Genomic DNA, 17697 nt, shown 5'->3' with positions numbered 1-17697 from the left:
CTCCTCCTCCTCCTCCTCCTCCTCCACCTCCTTCCAAACCCTACTCTTGCTCGCTCGTTCGCTCTGAAATTCAAATTCAAGGCTCTTATTCTCAAAGGTTAGGAGAGGGAGAGCAACAGAAAAGCAGATTGAATGAAAAGGGAGATGCAGGCGTCTGGCTTCTTCCCCTGACTGCGGCCTGAATGGAGCTGAGATCTGATAAAGAAGAGCCCACAAACACAAACAAGGGAGGGAATAGAAAAATAAAGGAGAGGCAAAAAAAATGACCAAGAGGAATACATCAGAGCCATTATTTTCCTCCTCATACACTTTCCCCTCTTGATATTGTTGACAGGTGAAGAATGAGCCGGGTCCAGGCATGCATAACGCTCCCTGCATCTGTCCTCGTTAGAGGGACACAAGGAGAGCCGGGATCCACGGGACACAGAAAGACGTGGATCACACCGAAAATACTCTATTTATCTATTTCAATGAGTGCAAAATAAAATAAAAATCACCTCTCACTCTCTTAGAAACCTCAACAAAGAATCAAAATAACAAATCACCGCGCTCCAGGCTTCTTTTTCACCTCGTCTGTTTGACAAGCATTAAATAAAAAGGGGGCAAGACCCAACGTCAAAGCCACAGCCAACTGACCAAACACTTGACACACATACACACACACACACGCGCACACACACACACACACACACACACAGCCTATTTATCTGTTAATAACATGCACAGCGCTGCAGTGAGGCTGGGGAGAAGAACAGATTGTCCATCAGGGGGTTACAAGGTTCAAGTCCATGACCAGAGGGCTAGAGGAAGGTTAGGGGGTTGTAGGTTCAACTCCCAAGGGGCGAAGAGGATCCCTGCTGTCTCCCCGTCCGACCCCAAGCCTCCCCCCTAAACCTCCTCCAGGACAATATAACCCCACTGCTTCACCTCCCTCCACCCTCCTTTTCGCCTCTCCATCCCGCTGCTGGCCCTTTTAAGCCCTGCTTAGTCTGATCACACACATGTAAACCTGAGCCTAGCCTCCAGACTCTCTCCGTTTGTCTCAGATGTGCACATGCATGCGCACATGCTGGCCTGCTCAGAAACAAACACTAACAGATAACTCACCGATGCACAAACATATTCATAAAACTCAAATGCACTCAAACAATTCAAATACAAATGATTTGCTTTTGCTATCTTGCAGCAGATAAAACTTTTTTTGGACCTATTTTATGATTGAAACACATTCTTTCCTTTTACAACTCCATCTCATTTACTCCTCCCGCGGTAAAGACCAAACAGAAGCGCGGCGTTGCCTCAACTATCAGCGGCAGCAGATGTGAGTGGATATGAGATATTTGTGTAAACATTGGATACATATACTGTATATATAGTGTCATTGATATTGCTTGTGTGGTTTACATGCAGCTCCAGATAGAGTCAGTGATAGAGTATACTTCAGAGACTTCTGCTGGATGCTACATGTCTGATTCATAGAATACACACACACACACACACACTCACACTCACAAGCGCTTGCATGTGCACACACCTGCACACACAAAGCATAATAACCTGCAGGCCTATAATCTGTCTCGTTGGCTGGATGTGTGGATGCATTATTAAACACGCAGGACTTCATATGTAGAAACAGAATATGAATGCTGCCCTGTGTCCAACTGTGGACCTGCGCTCGCTCCGGTCTTCACTCCTCAACTTATTACACTTAATATTTACTTCCTGTAAGGTACGTTATTTACTTAACACTGTTTCTCCATATTGTAATTCTAATATTGCTACTTTTGTTTACTCTGTATATATAAAACGTTTATTGTCTGTCCATGCTGAAAATGTTTTTTTGTGTGTCGACGGTGTAACGACAGAGGAGGCGTCGGGGGCGTCGGGGGCGTCGGGGGCTTTAGACCCTCTGAGACACATTTCTGATGTTGGGCTTGATAAACGAAAAGGACTCGATCGGACGTGTGCTGCTTTATTAACGGCTCCAATTCAGATCAAATCTGTAAAGTATAAAATGTATCGGGGACTTCTACTGGTCAAGGACGTCGGCCTCGACGCCACAAATAGGCGGTCATATCAAGACAGGTCAAAGGTCAGGTGGTGAATGTCTAACGTCATGGGTCCGAGTCATCATAGAAAGCCGCCGTGAAACCACTGGATCCCACTGATTAACCAAAAGGGCCGCACACGAGGAGCGGTCGAAGGACAACTAAACCACAACACTAGCGCTGTGTGTGTTTACATCTGTAGGGCGGGCGGGCCGGGCCCTGGCTCTCACGGTAATCGATGAACGAGGGAGGAAAGGGAGGTAGCGGGCGAGACAGGGATGTGTGTGTGGGGGGAGGGCGGGTGGGAGAAAATCGGTAAGAAAGCAGGTTATCTCCCGTGATTAGGGGAGGGGGAATCCCCGTCTGGAGGGGGGAGGGCGGGGTGGGTGAGGAGGGGTGAGGGAAGACTGGGGTTCATTGATAAAAAAGGGAGAGAGGGGAGAAGGGGAGACTATGTTTGGCATCGAGAGAGAGCAGACAATTATCTGTATTGATTAGAGCGGCCCAGTACTGTGAAGACTGAGAAAACTATGACTGGATCAATAACGAGAGGGAGGGAGGGAGGGAGGGAGGGAGGGAGAGAGAGAGAGAGAGAGAGAGAGAGAGAGGGAGAGAGAGGGAGAGAGAGGAGAGAGAGGGAGAGAGAGACAGAGCGATAGAGAGAAACAAATGACAGAGATAAAAGATACATATAATGGCAAACATAAAGAGATAGAAACATAGTTTATGGTGCAAAGCGAAGTCAAAGACCCAAGGTGGCATAAACGTTAAAAGGGGAGTCGAGGGGGGAGACAGGGAGAGTCAATGAAAGCACGAGGAGATACATTACGGTGTTGATGTCATTACTCTTTATCATTGATTTGTCAGCACAACCACAGAGTTCATTCAACAAGCCCACCAGAGCCCTCCCATCACCACAGCACACAGCTAAGCAGAGAGGGAGGGAGAGAGACTTTAACTAAACACACACTGTGACCACAACAACACAGACAAACCTGGCAACCCGGAGGATAGAGCCCTCGGATGTGTTAAGAGAACTGGATACTAACTATATCATATGTCCATTTAATACAATCAGGTACATTTATATCAACTCACAAGAAGCAACCACAATATATGATTTGACTTTTTTATTCCTGGGTTCTGTAGGAAGGAGGTGAGCTTGGGATGAAATGGTGACACGGACGTGCTATAGGAATTTCAAAATAAAGGCGTATCTAAAGTAATGAAATGTCGGCGTGTTCCTTAAAGACAGAAACATTTCCTGATACCTTCTGCAGCCTGTGTACAGTCTTCACCTAAATATAACTTCAAGGCTTTCAAGTGTTCTGACCCAAAGAAAAGTCGATGTTTACTCGGGGAAAGAACCTGCCAATGCCATCGATGCAACAGAATACGAGAACAAGTGAAAGAAACAACACAAGAATCCTGTCGTTGGGTTTTATAGTGTATAGTGCCGTTATGTGCCAGCTGTGATTCATTATACTTACATTGTAAACCTCGTACAACATGCATGCTTGATTAGAGTCAAGCCAATAAAGCTAATTAGAGAGAGAGAGAGACAGAGAGACTGTGTGTGTGTGTGTGTGTGTCGGAGGGTGAGCTTTGAAACACATCAGGAGGGAGGCGGTGCTCAGGTAGGGGGCCTTGCTGTGGGGCCTCTTTTTGTCGGGAACAAAAACCAAAATGGTGGAATAAGGGTGGAACAAAAGGTACACGGGGGGAAACAGGAGAGTGACAACCTGTGCGAAGTATAAACACACACACACACACACACACTCATACGTAGGGGACCGCATCACAAGAAGATAAAATTCAGCTTCCTACTCTCTTGATATATTTGACACTGAAGAAGAACGTATTGTCGGAAAAGGTTTATACAAAAGCAAACAAATAGATGAAAAAAGCTCAACTCTGAATGGGGGAGCCGGGGCTGGATGTTGAGGAAACCTTTGGTAAGGGCAGAAAATGTCAGGTTTGACAAATGACCTTTTAAACATGGTGCAGATGTAGAGAGTCATGTACACTGTGGACAGAGGGCAGCTCAACTGTCTGCCTTTTAACTGCGAGTGAAAAGATAAGCGTCACTGTTGAAACAAAACACTCACATTACTTCAAGTTTAGAGCAAAAATCTGGAACAGACCAGAGTGATTCCTGAATCAAAAGTGAATTTCATCCTGTGTCATAACGCCACAGAGGACGGAAGAGACAGACAAAGTGTACGAAAGCATTTGAGACGGCGGGAAACAAAAAGAACAGAAAGTAAGGAAAGACAAACGTGACAAAGACAGAGAGGAAGCGGAGAGCAGGACATGAATTACAGGTGTGGAGTTATGCATGCATGACATCACTGGACCCCTCCTCCAGCCCTTGGGAATGGGCACCTTGGAAACGGTCGCTAAGGGAACAGAGTACTGAGAGAGAGAGAGAGAGAGAGAGAGAGAGAGAGAGAGAGAGATGGTTGGGGGGAAAAAGCGGTACAAGAAAGATAGCTAATGAAACACTGAATTCAACCTCAGTGAGTGCAAAGTCATGTGGACGGGAAAAAAATGTTCATTCCCTAACAGACCAAAGTTTACCTTCCTTGTGTCCCATTCGGCAAATGGGCCACCTCTGGGTGAAAAAGCAAGCTCCATTACGGCTAGAGCCTGCATTGTCCTCCTCCCCCATATACTGTGACCTCTCGTCCACTCTAGTCATTTAGAGAAGGGAGATTTAGTGCAGCACCGATGCAGCGTGATGGTAAAAACCGGCACATTATAGAGAGGCAGAGATGGCCTAGGGTCTCCGCTTTAACACATGGAGAACTATTGATGGAAAAACATGTGGACGGACAAAGAGAAGCCGGTATAGTGAAATGTTGGCTGTTAATGTATATGGGTGCTTGGAGGTCATTTCGACTAAGAAGCTAGAAGCTTTGTAAGTGGATTGAGAAATTGAAGTTAGCACACAACACCCACTTTGGTCTTTTGAGGCGTCGGAGTAATGAACAAGAACAAGCATGCCCGAGCCCGAGCCCACAGGAAAGAAATGTCGTGCCATTCTGACCTCAGCAAACTCTCCTCATCCCTGCAGACGATGCACTGTCCACACTCGCACACAAACAGCGGCTGAATGGATGCACTTTGCCTGCCTCTGTCCTCTACTTTGACCAGTAAACAAGTCAGCTTCCAACTTTACCGGCTGATCAACATTACTGCATCTCCACATCAAAAAGCTGCAGCTGCTAAAAAAAACAAATATATATTTTGCATCATCAAAGGGGTTGCAGAGTTTATGCACACAACAAACATTCACATTCTGCATGCAGCATATTCGCAAAGCAAAATCATATACATATCAAAGGCTTGGATTTGGTATGTAATATAGATTTGGTATGTATGCATAATATGTGATCAATATCTGTTGCTGAATAAAACATGCTGCTGGCTTTTGACAGGCCGATTTGAAATGGAGATGCTATGCTAATACCAAAGGCTTCAGTGAGATTGGCCCTGAACCCTCCACATACCAGAAGTTCACATTTAGACGCTCTCACCTGCACTCTCCATAATGCATGAGCTGCCTGAATATATATCACCCCCCTGCACAGCTCACTCACACACACTCTTCCACGTGCACGACAATGCAGAAGCGCACCAGTGTGTGCACAATGAAGGGGCTTATACGCACAAGATAGCCATGCACACCTACGTGCTGGCTCATATATGCACACACACACACACACACACACACACACACACACACACACACTCATGCAGTCCACCACAGCTGCACAACCTGAAGACACCAGACTCCATAGTGAGAATCTGATACCATACATGTAGAAAAGAGAGAAAGTGAAGTTTGCTGTAGTTTAGAAGTTGCATTTGGACCCTTAAATCTATTTTCTACTTGCTGCCAGCCTTTTGTTGGCAGTAAAATTACACAACTGTTTTAAAAGCTTTGATTGTTATGAAACATGTAATGGCCACATTCTGCAAGAGCTAGAAAAACAGATACAAACACTGTGTTTTCCTTCTTTGATCAACTGGTGTGAGACACAGGCAGTGCTTAATCAAAACAGTGGTAAGCCATCCTGAACTTCTGGGCGCTCCGCAGCAGGAAACAGGGTCAGGGTTGCAGAACAGCTCAGTGTGAGCGGGGCTGGAGTTTGTGTGCGTTTTTGTGAGTGTGTGTGACAGCTCGTGTGTGTGCATGTGTGGGTCTGCTGTTTGCTTGTTGAGAGACCATGTCAGTGGTGTTTGCTGGCTGCCAATTAACACACACACACACACACACACACATTTATTTTGAAAGGTGGAGCCAGCCGAAGCGAGGAATGAGGAATGGAAAGTTAGAAAAGTAAAGAAGGTTGAACAGTTGATATTACAGCCGGGAACATTATGATTGACTTGATATTACATTCTTATGATAGCCAAGAGTAAATATGCATTTACAGCGCAGGTCGTCTGTTTCAGGAGACGACTGGATTCATCTCTCTCGCTCTCTCTGCTCCTGCTGGTCTTTAACCTTGGCCTCTGGTGTTTCTGCCTATCGCAATAAAGTCACCCCTCCTCCTCTTTACCTCTCCCCCCCCCCACACACTCTCTCTCTCTCTCTCTCTCTCTCTCTCTCCCGCTCTCTTTTCTTCCTCCTCCTCCTCCTCTCTGTCTCTCTCTGTCCCCCCGGCACCACTGTTGTCCACTGTTCCACTCATTCATAGTAAACACTATTGATTTTCAGCAGGGAAAATAAAAAAAAGGCCATGAATTTTAATGCCCCTATCTGTCCCCTTCTCCATCTCTTCCTATCCCCCCTGCCTCTCCCTTCCCTTCACCCCCTCCACCTCCACCTCTTCTTTCCTGAGGGGAGGATAAAGAGATGGGGATCGTGTGTGTATGTGTGTGCGTGCCGTATGTGTGAGTGTAAGGTGGTGGTACACGGGGAGGCGGGGGTGCATTTCTCATTTCCCAGCTGTGGCCTCTCTCACACAACTGCTCCACCCTCCCCTCTCCTCCTCCGCCTCACCCCATACACCTCTCCTTCTCCCCATCCTTCTCTCCTCCTCTGTCCTTCTCCTCGTCCCTCTGTCCCTCCCCTCTCTTCTTCACACCGACTTTGACTCTGGGGAGGAGAAGAAAGCGAGGCTCTCGCACAGATAGGGGCTGTCCCATTCTGCTGGTGGTGTACACGCACTTAAACAATCACACGCACACACACCACAAGAGATACAACCGCCCCTCGGTCAAGGCCACGCACAGGCAAGACAAACACATACATATAAATGCCCTGATTTACACACGACGAGCGACAGCAGCCGTCCACCATCACCACACCACGCAGCCGTGGAGTCAACGATTTAAATTTCCTTCCCTTTTACTCTTTTCCTTTTTCCACCCAATGACTTCCTGCTCTATCCTCGCTCTCGCCCCTCTGTCTCGCTGTCTTCATCTACCTTTGAACACCCCTCCCTCTCTTTTCTTCTGTTTGGGGGAGAGACGAGAAAGAGAGAGAGAGCAGATGAGAGAGAGAAGAGGGAGAGAGAGAGAGAGAGAGAGAGAGAGCAGAAAGAGAGAGTAGAGAGGGAGAGAGAGAGAGAGAAATAGATATTATATCTGGATATTACTATATAATCTCTGCTATCTCTCACTCTACTCTCTATATATATCTGTTCTCTAGCTATCTCTAACTATCTTCTCCCTCTTCTATCCCATCTCCCTCTCTCTCTCTCTCTCTCTCTCTCCCTCTCTCTCTCTCTCTCTGCTCTCTCTCTCTCTCTCTCTCTCTCTCTCTCTCTCTCTCTTCTACTCTGTGTATTGATTTTGCTATAAGCGGTGTCCCGGTTGCGACAGGTTAGCACAGACAGACAAAGGCAGACTTCATCAACCAGCGTTAAACACAGGAGCCACGTCCTCAATAATCACTCCATCACACAAAAGACGACGAGAGAGAGAGAGAGGAGTGAGCAGAGAGGAGCATGTAGAGAGTATTGACGGATAGCGAGGAGAAGAACAGAAGGGGGGAAAAAGGGATGTGGAGTATTTTCAAGGTTGGCTTTTAGTTTTCTTTAATTTGTAGGAAACACGGGGAAATATTCCTCCGCCTGGACGAGACAGCGGGAGCTTGATGCATATACACGTGAACAAACTTAAAAAGAAACAGTGAGACAAGTATGTGTCCCTCTTTGTTGCATTTGTCCTATTAACTGATAATCACCCTTATATTTATAAGAACTTGTCACATGCATAAGTTTGAGGAGCTTCATGTTCAGTGCAACACCGGCTCCAATTAGTCTTATTAAAATGTTGGTTCCAAAGGAGGAATGTTCTTCTACTTACCTCATTATAACAGCGAGTGTATGTGAACCTTGCTGGTCTTTTTTTGAATTAATGTGTGTGTGTGTGCATTTCTATGTGTGTGTGTGTGTGTGTGTGTGTGTGTGTGTGTGTGTGTGTGTGTGTGTGTGTGTGTGTGTGTACGCAGACAGTTTTCATCTCCACTTAATCTCCCGCTCCTAATTCAGAGTGTACATTGAGCCGCCTAATAGGATGTGACTGGAGCGCCTGCTGCAGCGCTAGCTAGCTAGCCGCTAATGAGAGAGCCGCCACAGCCGGGGAATCAAAGCGCTTCATCAGCACTCCTAATTACTGCAAACCTCGTTAGCTGGCTGGAGAGCTAACATCTGCTCTCGCTAACAAAGTACATCCCAATATAACACGGAGCCGGCCTGGCGAAGTGAGAATTAAAGGCGGTGCTGCTACCACACCTTGTGATTTCATTGTCCTAGTCTGTAGTCTTGCAGTAATGTAATAACAGCAGAGTTCAAGTTCAACACCAAGTTTACATTGTAGCGACAATCAATGCACATTGTTCTGGTTAACTTGGGGGGCAGAGGGCCGTTACAAAGCTGGGCTGTGATGTTCTATAGTACGCCGAGGTCTGAGGGTGTTAATGCTGCCCATCTCTGAAGCAGCAGGTGTGTGGACAGCAGGTTTCCATGTAGCTCTGTCTGTTTGCCCGCTCACCCCCTCTCTATCTCTGATCAAAGCACTTCCTTTCAACCCCATCACCCCCCCACCTTCTGTTGTTCCTCTCTTCCTCCTCCATCTCCCCTGGTCTCCACCTTCTCCCCCCCCATCATAATTTGACTGATGATTACACTTGTCACTCAAGGCAGCATGTGGCCAATTAGGAAGAGGGGGTGACGGGGAGCGGAGGGGCGAGCAGGTTGTGATGAAGGGGGTGGGCGACGTGTTATAACTTTTCATCGCTTGCTCCACTCAGGTAGCCTTTTTAGCTCTCAGCTGTGGGAGAAACAAATATTCCTATCTGTTCAATTTTCCTTAAGAGACTGAAGAAAACATCCAAGGGCAGCTCTTTCTCCTCCTCTCTTGGACGCTCCGGCCTTGTCTCACACTCTCTTGGCCACTTCAGTGTGTCTCCATGTTCCAGGGTAATCACAGACTCATTTAAAGTCACTTTTGTACACTACCTCTGACTGGTGGTTAAGAGTGCGAGCGCAGACTAGGCTTTTATGGGCCTTAATGTGTCCTAAAGACACTTTGGCAACCAGGCTGCTGCTGCTGAAGATGCGGGTAGAGAGAGGAGGGGGCGGGGGGGGGAGAGAGAGAGGACAGGACATATGAGGCCAACAGCCATGGCGACTTAACCAGGCTGAAAAAAGGGGGAACGAAAGAGGATGAAAGAGGAGGGAGGGAGAGGGACGTACACGACAAAATGGACAGAACATGGGAGCGTCAAAAGAAAGGGGAGAGAGAGGTCACTTAGTCACTCCTTCAGCACCCCCACTCTGCGCCTCCCCCCTCGTCCCCTTTACAAGCAGACAAAGGGACAGAGGGGTGCAGCCCTTGTACAGGAGAAGGAGGGGTTTACGCCTCCCTCTGTCCTCCCCCCTTTCTCTCTGCCCCCCTAATATTTATGGACGAGCAGTATTGTTGGTATGGATACACGCAGGTAGAAAAGGATGGAGTAATTAGCAACACACTGGAGGTGTTTTCAAATCTAAAATGTTCATTTACATTTGTTTTATTAAGTTTAACATCAATCAGATGTCATCGTTTCGTTAACTCTGGAGTATTTTTAATATGCCGACACTAGTTTTCACAAGCACTGAGGAACAAGGAGCGGGACTGTGCAGTAATGAAAGAAAGGCAGAGTAGGAGAGAGTGCACGAGAGGGAGAAGAGCTGGTGGAGTACAACAGATTAATTTCTGAGCAGAGCGCTCCTGCCGAGAGAAGGATGGAGAGCAGGAAGGATAGAGGGGATAAAGGAAAGGGGAAATGCAGAGAAGAGAAAGAGAGGAGGGAGATTAAACATGCATTCAACTCTCTCAAAGGGCTGAGCTGCTTTTCTGGAGAGTCTCCGTTGTGTTTGTGCGTGTGAGCCGAGTGCGTGTGCACTCCAGAGGGTGCTTTTGCGATGATGTGACATTGCTTATAGCAGACATGTTCGCTGCCTCCGCCTCAAAACCCGATCGGTAAGCACTCTCATCCACCCTCCCTCTGAAGGACAGCAGTGGAACCCCAAAGGTTAATAGGACTCCTTCATTACCATAAATCTTATCAGCTAAATGAAATGGAGAGAAGGACCTCTGATTTAGTCGTCCGCTCTGCTGGGCTGAGGGGAGACACCCAATCAAACCTCTGGATTTTATTGGTCTTTTTTATTATCTAAATGTACTGGCACATGAGCGGGGAGGCAGAGGTTACAGCCTGCGGCAATCAACAACAAAAAAAGACAGCGGCTGGCGAAAACACATTGTTGGTGTGTTTATGAGAACACGGTCCTCTCAGCCAATAGACTGTCCGGACCTCACATGCGACAAAGAAACGCATAAAGCTTTGGCCCCTCTGACCAGAGGAATGCAGGGACTCTGCTGCTGATGTGTGAATAAATCTTTGGAGGAAGAAAAAGCACTAAAATCAGATAATCAAGAGTTCAACAGGGTCAGCGGGGGCTCAGAGGCTTGTTTTCACTGCAGAGTCTGATGTGGGTGATTGGCGGCATGTAGCGAAGTGCACTACAACCCTGATCACAACCAGGCCACCACTGACCGAGCGTCCAGGCACACACACACACACACACACACACACACACACACACACTCAAGAATACAACAGGAAGCCCCCTGTGTAGAGGTCAAGTATGCTCCAGTCCTCCGTATGTTATTGAAAGAGAGAGAGAGAGAGAGAGTGGTGACGAGAAACACAGAAAGAGGTATAAATCAATACCCACAATGGAGTCAGGTGGTTTGTATGTGTTTATTCCTGCTGATGTGTTGATTAACTGCCCACATTCACACACCCACACACACACACACACACTCCATCTATCTGTGTGTGTGTGTGTGTGTGTGTATTCTCCAAGTGATAGGTCTGATTAAGTGGCCTGCTCACCCAGCCTCTGATTAGGACTAATGCTGGGCTGTATTTCACTGGACACAGCGACCAAGAGCACAACATTATTCCTGCGAGCGCGAGTCCACGTACGTGTGTGTGTGTGTGTGTGTGTCAATCCACTGATGTAGTGTGCAGCGACCACATTGAGGAATAATGGACGGCCTGCTCATCGAGCTCTTTAGATGAACACGTTTGCATGATTTTCTTGCTGTGTCCTGCAGAGTGTCTTTGTTGGAGTACGCATATTTAAAAAGCATATGTGCAAAGGTCACTGATGGTGAGAGTGTGTGTGTTTATATGTGTGTGTAGTAATGGTTATTAATACGCTGATGGCTGATGAGGGATGAACTGTATATGTGTGTGTGTCCGTTCTGTTCCCCGGGAGAAACTCGATACCACTCACTGTTGCTAATGAGCTGTGGGACCTCATCAGCATTAATACTACATTAGTCTCAACCAACACACACACACACACACACACACACACACACACACACACACACTCACACACACACATACACAATATATAAATACAACCTACTGGTGCATATGTACACCTGTGCAAATCCATACAAAAGCAAACAGTTAATAGGATTAAAATGAATGTATAACACAAATAAGAGTGTTATCAGTACACACTTGGATTTGTGTGGATTAATTCCAAACCGTGTAACAGGTTTAATTCCCAAATGTATCAATTTAAACAGAACAGTGTCACCTTAAGTACATAAGTACAAGAGCGGGAGACTGCACGCTCAGAAATGATGCTACGCTGTCACGAACAAGATGATTTTAGTAATATGCTATGATTTTCTTGCAGCAGGAGCTCAGATGCTGTTAGTCTCATTGTATTACTGCATCAGTTAAACATAAGACGTCACTGCTGCGTCTCCTATGGGCCCCGTCACGTTGTCAAACATCTACGCGTGCCTAATATACGTAAATAGCCGAACAGATAGCCCATTAGCTCCTGAAGCATTTTGCCATCAGCCTGCTGCATTCAGGAGCCTGTGGCTGGCTCATATAGTGCAATCTAATTCTACTACCACAGGGAGAGGAGAAGGAATTGTATTGTGACAGAGAGCAGGAGGGAGCGGGAGGGAAAGGGAGAAGAAGAGGAGAGAGAGGGCTACGGAGAAGGAGAGAGGTAGCTTAATGCAATAAAGCATGTAGTATTGACATCTTTCTCGTGTCTATTGATTCCCCATTATGTTGCTAACAAACCCAGGTTGACATTTTGTCATTTGCAATCATGTTAACACTGCGACTTGCACGCTCCCCTCCACAAACCGATCTATACCTACACACACTAGTTTGCACATGTGCTCATGCTTGTGCACACACACACACGCACTCTTTCTCAGACAGACACTGAGCAAATGGGTAAGCACATGCATGGTCTCACATCAGACATGTGACAGCGCCCCATAAACATGTAGAAATGTCTTGAAAGTAGCCAAGAAGCACAGACACACAACTGTAGACGCGGTGATTAATGGATTAGGACTGAGCATTTTATTGGAACAGCTGCATGAAATAAAAACATCAGATTGGACTTATGATCAGAACATTTTTGAGGAATGCAATTATAAATAAATGCCTGAAATTCAGAGACAGAAATGAAGCGAGTCTCGAATGTGAGAGGTGTGTGTGTGAGAGAGTTAGACGGTGTATGGAAGGAGATGGTGGTTAATGGTGTGTGACAGAAGGTGCATAGCTGAGATGAAATGAATCTAGGTGTTTGTGTAAGTGTATGTGAGAGAGAGAGAGACAAAAAAAGCAGTCTCCAGACTCCTTCATGTCCCATCATATCATATCATATCATATCATATCATATCAAGTCCTGCACTGTGTGGGAAACCTGTGGTTTCTCCTCTATGTCCCATTAAACTTTCATACACCAGTTAATGCTGATGGCTTCACAAAGCACTTTACTACACGTACACACACATAGTTCACACAGCAGTGACCTGTGCCTTCACAGACACCATGCCATTAAAAATAGAACAAAACCTGGATGAGTTGGAGCAGCTCACTATCCAGGTGGAAAATGCTCTAACATCCTTCTCTTATGCTATATGATGGTTCGCCTGTTTCATGACGACGTGTATGTGTCTGTGTGTGAGCCCCCCACAGGGGTTGTGCATGAGTGCTCGAGGCCTGTTGTAACATGAAAGAAATGAAAACACAGGGGGCAGAGAAGGGTCAGGTGGGGCTAAATCAAACCCTCCTACTGCGACCTCTGACCCCGTACAAAGCTTCAATTCAAAAGGAGTCAAGGAGCTACCACCAGTCAAAGAAACAAGTTAACTGAGAGCTCCAGTCAAAAGCCCTAAAATTCCCCTGAAAAACGTGGTTGTGTGCGGGTATTAAAATGTTCTGGGGGAAGCACAGATTAGAGCTCAAGGGCACAAGGCCTGAACGACACAGAAAGTTCCTGAAGACACTTCTGTGGTGCGTCGACTCTTTCTTGTGAGGAAAAAGCTCCATTTGAAGCCGTTCCATTGTTGTTGTATTCCGATGCACAACTCTTGAAGAAACAACAGTCCTGTTTCATTCCTGAGATGCTGAACTGACCCTCTGCACCCTTTTAGCGACAAACCCTGTGAGTTTGAAAAGGACAGCACCTTGTACTGTGTTATCAGAATGGAATAAAATCAGCATAGCATTGTGAATCACTGTTATCCCACCATCTAAGGAATTCAGCAGCCTGGGTACACATCCTATCAGTTTTCCTGCTTATTCAGATGCTTGCCCTGGCCCGGGACGCTGCTACATAATGGCTCATCCGTGGTTTACTCTCACCTCTCAAGCTCAAACTGGGTTTTCCTCTCCCTGCTCGTTTTTCACTCTGTCATCTACTCTGACTTCCACCCACTTCTCCCTCTCTCCCGCTCTCTCTTTCCACATTTTTTTTTATCTCATTCTGACATTCGCCATTTTTCAATGTGCAGAGCGCGAAAACTCCTCCTCTCCAGTCCCCTCATCCTCCCTCCAACCCCTCTCCCCTCTTTTCTGTGTGTATATCTCTAGAGATATGGAAGGTAACAGGTCCCTCTCATCCCTCTACCCTCTTTTCCTCTCCCCCTTTATCACATATCCCTTCATTGTCACATGCTGTGCACTGCTGACTGAGTATGTGGAGTAAGGGTGAAACTGGCATCTCTGAAATCAAATGGGCTTGAACTGATCTGGAAATAAAGAGGGGGGGGGGGGGGGGGGGCTGTACACTAGGGGGGATGCATGGCCCTTTAAGAGCCCATCCATCGGATAAGGAGCACACCAGCCACATTTACGCACCATTACGCACTGATATGCAAGTTACTGTATGTACTGTATATGCATTAGTGAATAAGTCAATTGACCTCCTGGTATTTTCCCTCATACTCTGCAGCCTCTCAGTGAGCACACACAGGACTGAACACACATTAGAGCCAGCGCATCCTTCCCTCTCTAAAGATGTAGTGGGGGGGGGGGAAATGGCTGAGCAGCTGTTGCATGTCTCACAAACAGTTGAAGTTGGACAGAGCTGGAGCTCTATCACAACGACAGTCAGTGACACACTGAAGCCAGCCTGGCTGCTCCCACCATGCGTCCTTTCATTCCGCCTCAGCGCAGATGAAACGCAGACGGCGCCCCAGCCAGCACCCTCCCCCTCCCTGACTCCACACTCGCTCTGCTCCTCCGCTTTCAACCGTGCAGCAGCCAAGCAGTGATGGGACAGAGAGATGTAGTCACTGGAAGTCTATTTCCAGGGGTGTTTACAAAGATGCGAGCCTTGCCCCCTATTACCAGCATGCAAGTCTGAGCAAAAGCAGTCACCTCGGTGAGCTCAGAGATGTTCGGCAAGCTCAAAGCCGAGACACAAACATATTATCTGTGAATAAAACACAATGTCAAAATAGTATGAAATAAAAGCAGAGCATAACGGTGTTTTCTCTCTCCACTCTCGTACATTCGTACTCCTCCGTGCACCTACTCTCTCCTTGTATCTCCCCCTCTCCCTTCTTCCACCGGCCCAGGAATCGATCTCCGCAGGATCGATAAGTTGGCATGAATATTCCCTGCCTGCCGAGAGTCTAGTTGGGGAGAGACGGAGGCTGAGGCTCAGGCTCAGGCAGTGGAGGAGAGGGGAAGGATGGGGACGAGGACAGGAGAGAAATATACTCGGAGAAAGGGACATATAGTCGGCGTGGAAATGAAGCAACACACGAGTGGAACAGTGGAACAGTGGAACAGTGGTGCATCGTTGCACAGAATGGACTGCAAAAACGGACATTTTACGCAATTCATTTCCTGTAAGTCTGGACACTCCGGCGCGCTCGGGAAAGCTTCTTTGATACGAACAACCGCCGGGCAAGTGTAAAGGACTCTGTTTAAGCCTTCAAAGGGAGCCGGAGGAGTGTGTATGCGTGTGTAAGTGGGTGTGTGGCTGTAAATGCATCGGCACCGAGCAAGGCGGGGCGGGTCTGCATGGCTGAGTCTGACCGACATGAAGGATGTGTAGCAGGGAGAAGAGAGAAAATGTCTTACCGGAGTTGGAGCGGAGAGCCAGAGGGGACTTGAGACCCCAGGCGTTGAGGTCAGCGGCAGTTCTCTGAAACACGAACGGCACCGGCAAGGGAACAAACATGATCTTCCTCCGGATTCTTGTTTTGATGCAAATAATCTGACAAAAGTACTGTAATGAGCTGTGTCCTTTTCTGAAGAGTTGGTGTCTTCGTCCGTTTCTCTGGTACACAGCTTTGGGGAAATATTTGGTTTGGAGAGCTCACAACATTCGCCGTTAGGTGTGTACACATGTAGCCCAGCTGCGCCCTTTTATTTACATTTGTGGATGTCGACTGGTGGCCGGCATTAGTTTTGGTGTAAATGTGCATAGAACATATATGTAGGATGGTCCCTTGAGTGCAGCAGTTTATCTTACAGTCCAGACTAACACACAGACGGATAGAGAGGGGATCAGACTGCACTTGTACAGGAAAAGTTGTGTTACAATGCCAGGCCTATTTGAGTGGCTTTATAATAAAAGGCTGTGTGTCACCTGTCTGTAGTTGAAGCCCCTGCGTCTCTCTGTTACCTTTGCACTGCTAAAACGTTCTCCTTGAGTAAACATAGAGGCCCGGGAGCTTATTCTATCCGCTCACTCCTCGCCAGTAATGTTTCCTATAGGTGTGAAAAGGCATGAGAACAGTCGCTAGCCTCCTCCTGTAGCATACACCGGCCGGGCTTAGCTTTGGTTTTCGCTTTGCAATTCAAAACGGCACATTAAATGATGACACGTAGAAACACACAGGACAGTGTAAAAGGCCAGCAGAGTTATAAAGTCTTATTTGGATTTCTGTAGTATTTGGTATGATCTATTGTATTTGGTATTTAGCTGCACGCGCGCCTTCTCCTTTCTGTTTTGCATGAAGGCTACATAGAAGACATTCATCCGCTCGCGCAAAGCAGCGGATCTCGTCGCGAGCACATTTAAAACAGCTTCATTAAAGGCTATCATCAACAAATAAATAAACAAGTGGGGAAAAGGCTGCACGGACACACACACACACACACACACAGAAACACAACGCGCGCGCTTGGCCCTGACGCTCCTCCTCCCTCGCGCTCTGTCACAAGGCAGTAATTAAAACGCAATCAATCGATAAATAAATACAGCGAATAAATAAATAATTAAAAATACTAAAACACAAAAACAACGGAAATAAGAAAGCGTATAGAATCCGGTTATGGTCTCGCGTTTTCTCGGAACACTTGCCTATCTCCGTCCATCCGTCTGTGTGTCTGTTTTGTCTGTCTGTTTGTCCCCGTTAATATTTGGGAACCCCAATAGCTCATTCGACCCGGCTCCCTCCAGGATTGTAGCGATCTGCCACTAGGCTGGCCGCAACATTGAGGCGAGAGAGGACCCGCTACTACTCACACATCACCAGCCCACCCCCGCACCTCCCTCCCTCCATCCCCTCCCTCCCTCCTCCCACCCACCCCCATCTTCCTCGTTTTCACTACCGCTGCAAAAGGTATCCTGTATTGATTTCTGGATTTTTTTTCTTTCCCCCCTCTTAATAATACAGGCTATAATGATGCCAATGGTGATCAGTGCATTACTACCGGCCTGCTTGGGAAGGGATAAGGACCCGATAAGAGAATCCATGGAAACCTATAGGTGCTTAACGCTAATACCTGCCAGGATACCCAGCATGCACACAATTAAGTTATCTCATCACTGCTGCTTTTAATAAG

At 47.0% G+C, this 17697-nt stretch overlaps 1 protein-coding gene across 4 annotated transcripts in view; it reads right to left on the bottom strand.

The window, feature by feature from the left end:
• The window catches only part of pou2f2b (POU class 2 homeobox 2b), a 47272-nt gene extending 29972 nt beyond the window's left edge, over window positions 1-17300 (bottom strand). For all 4 annotated transcript variants that reach the window (XM_029451704.1, XM_029451705.1, XM_029451706.1 and 1 more), the window contains exon 1: window positions 15985-17300. In XM_029451704.1, the coding sequence (XP_029307564.1) occupies window positions 15985-16084 (100 nt within the window). In that variant the 5' untranslated portion in view covers window positions 16085-17300. The remainder of the gene's footprint in view (window positions 1-15984) is intronic.
• Window positions 17301-17697: the final 397 nt, after the last annotated feature.

Source organism: Cottoperca gobio, chromosome 16 (assembly GCF_900634415.1).
Source record: "Cottoperca gobio chromosome 16, fCotGob3.1, whole genome shotgun sequence".
Classification (NCBI taxonomy): domain Eukaryota; kingdom Metazoa; phylum Chordata; class Actinopteri; order Perciformes; family Bovichtidae; genus Cottoperca; species Cottoperca gobio.
Note: the sequence above shows the minus strand (reverse complement) of the source record. Positions and strands in the feature narration are given on the sequence as shown.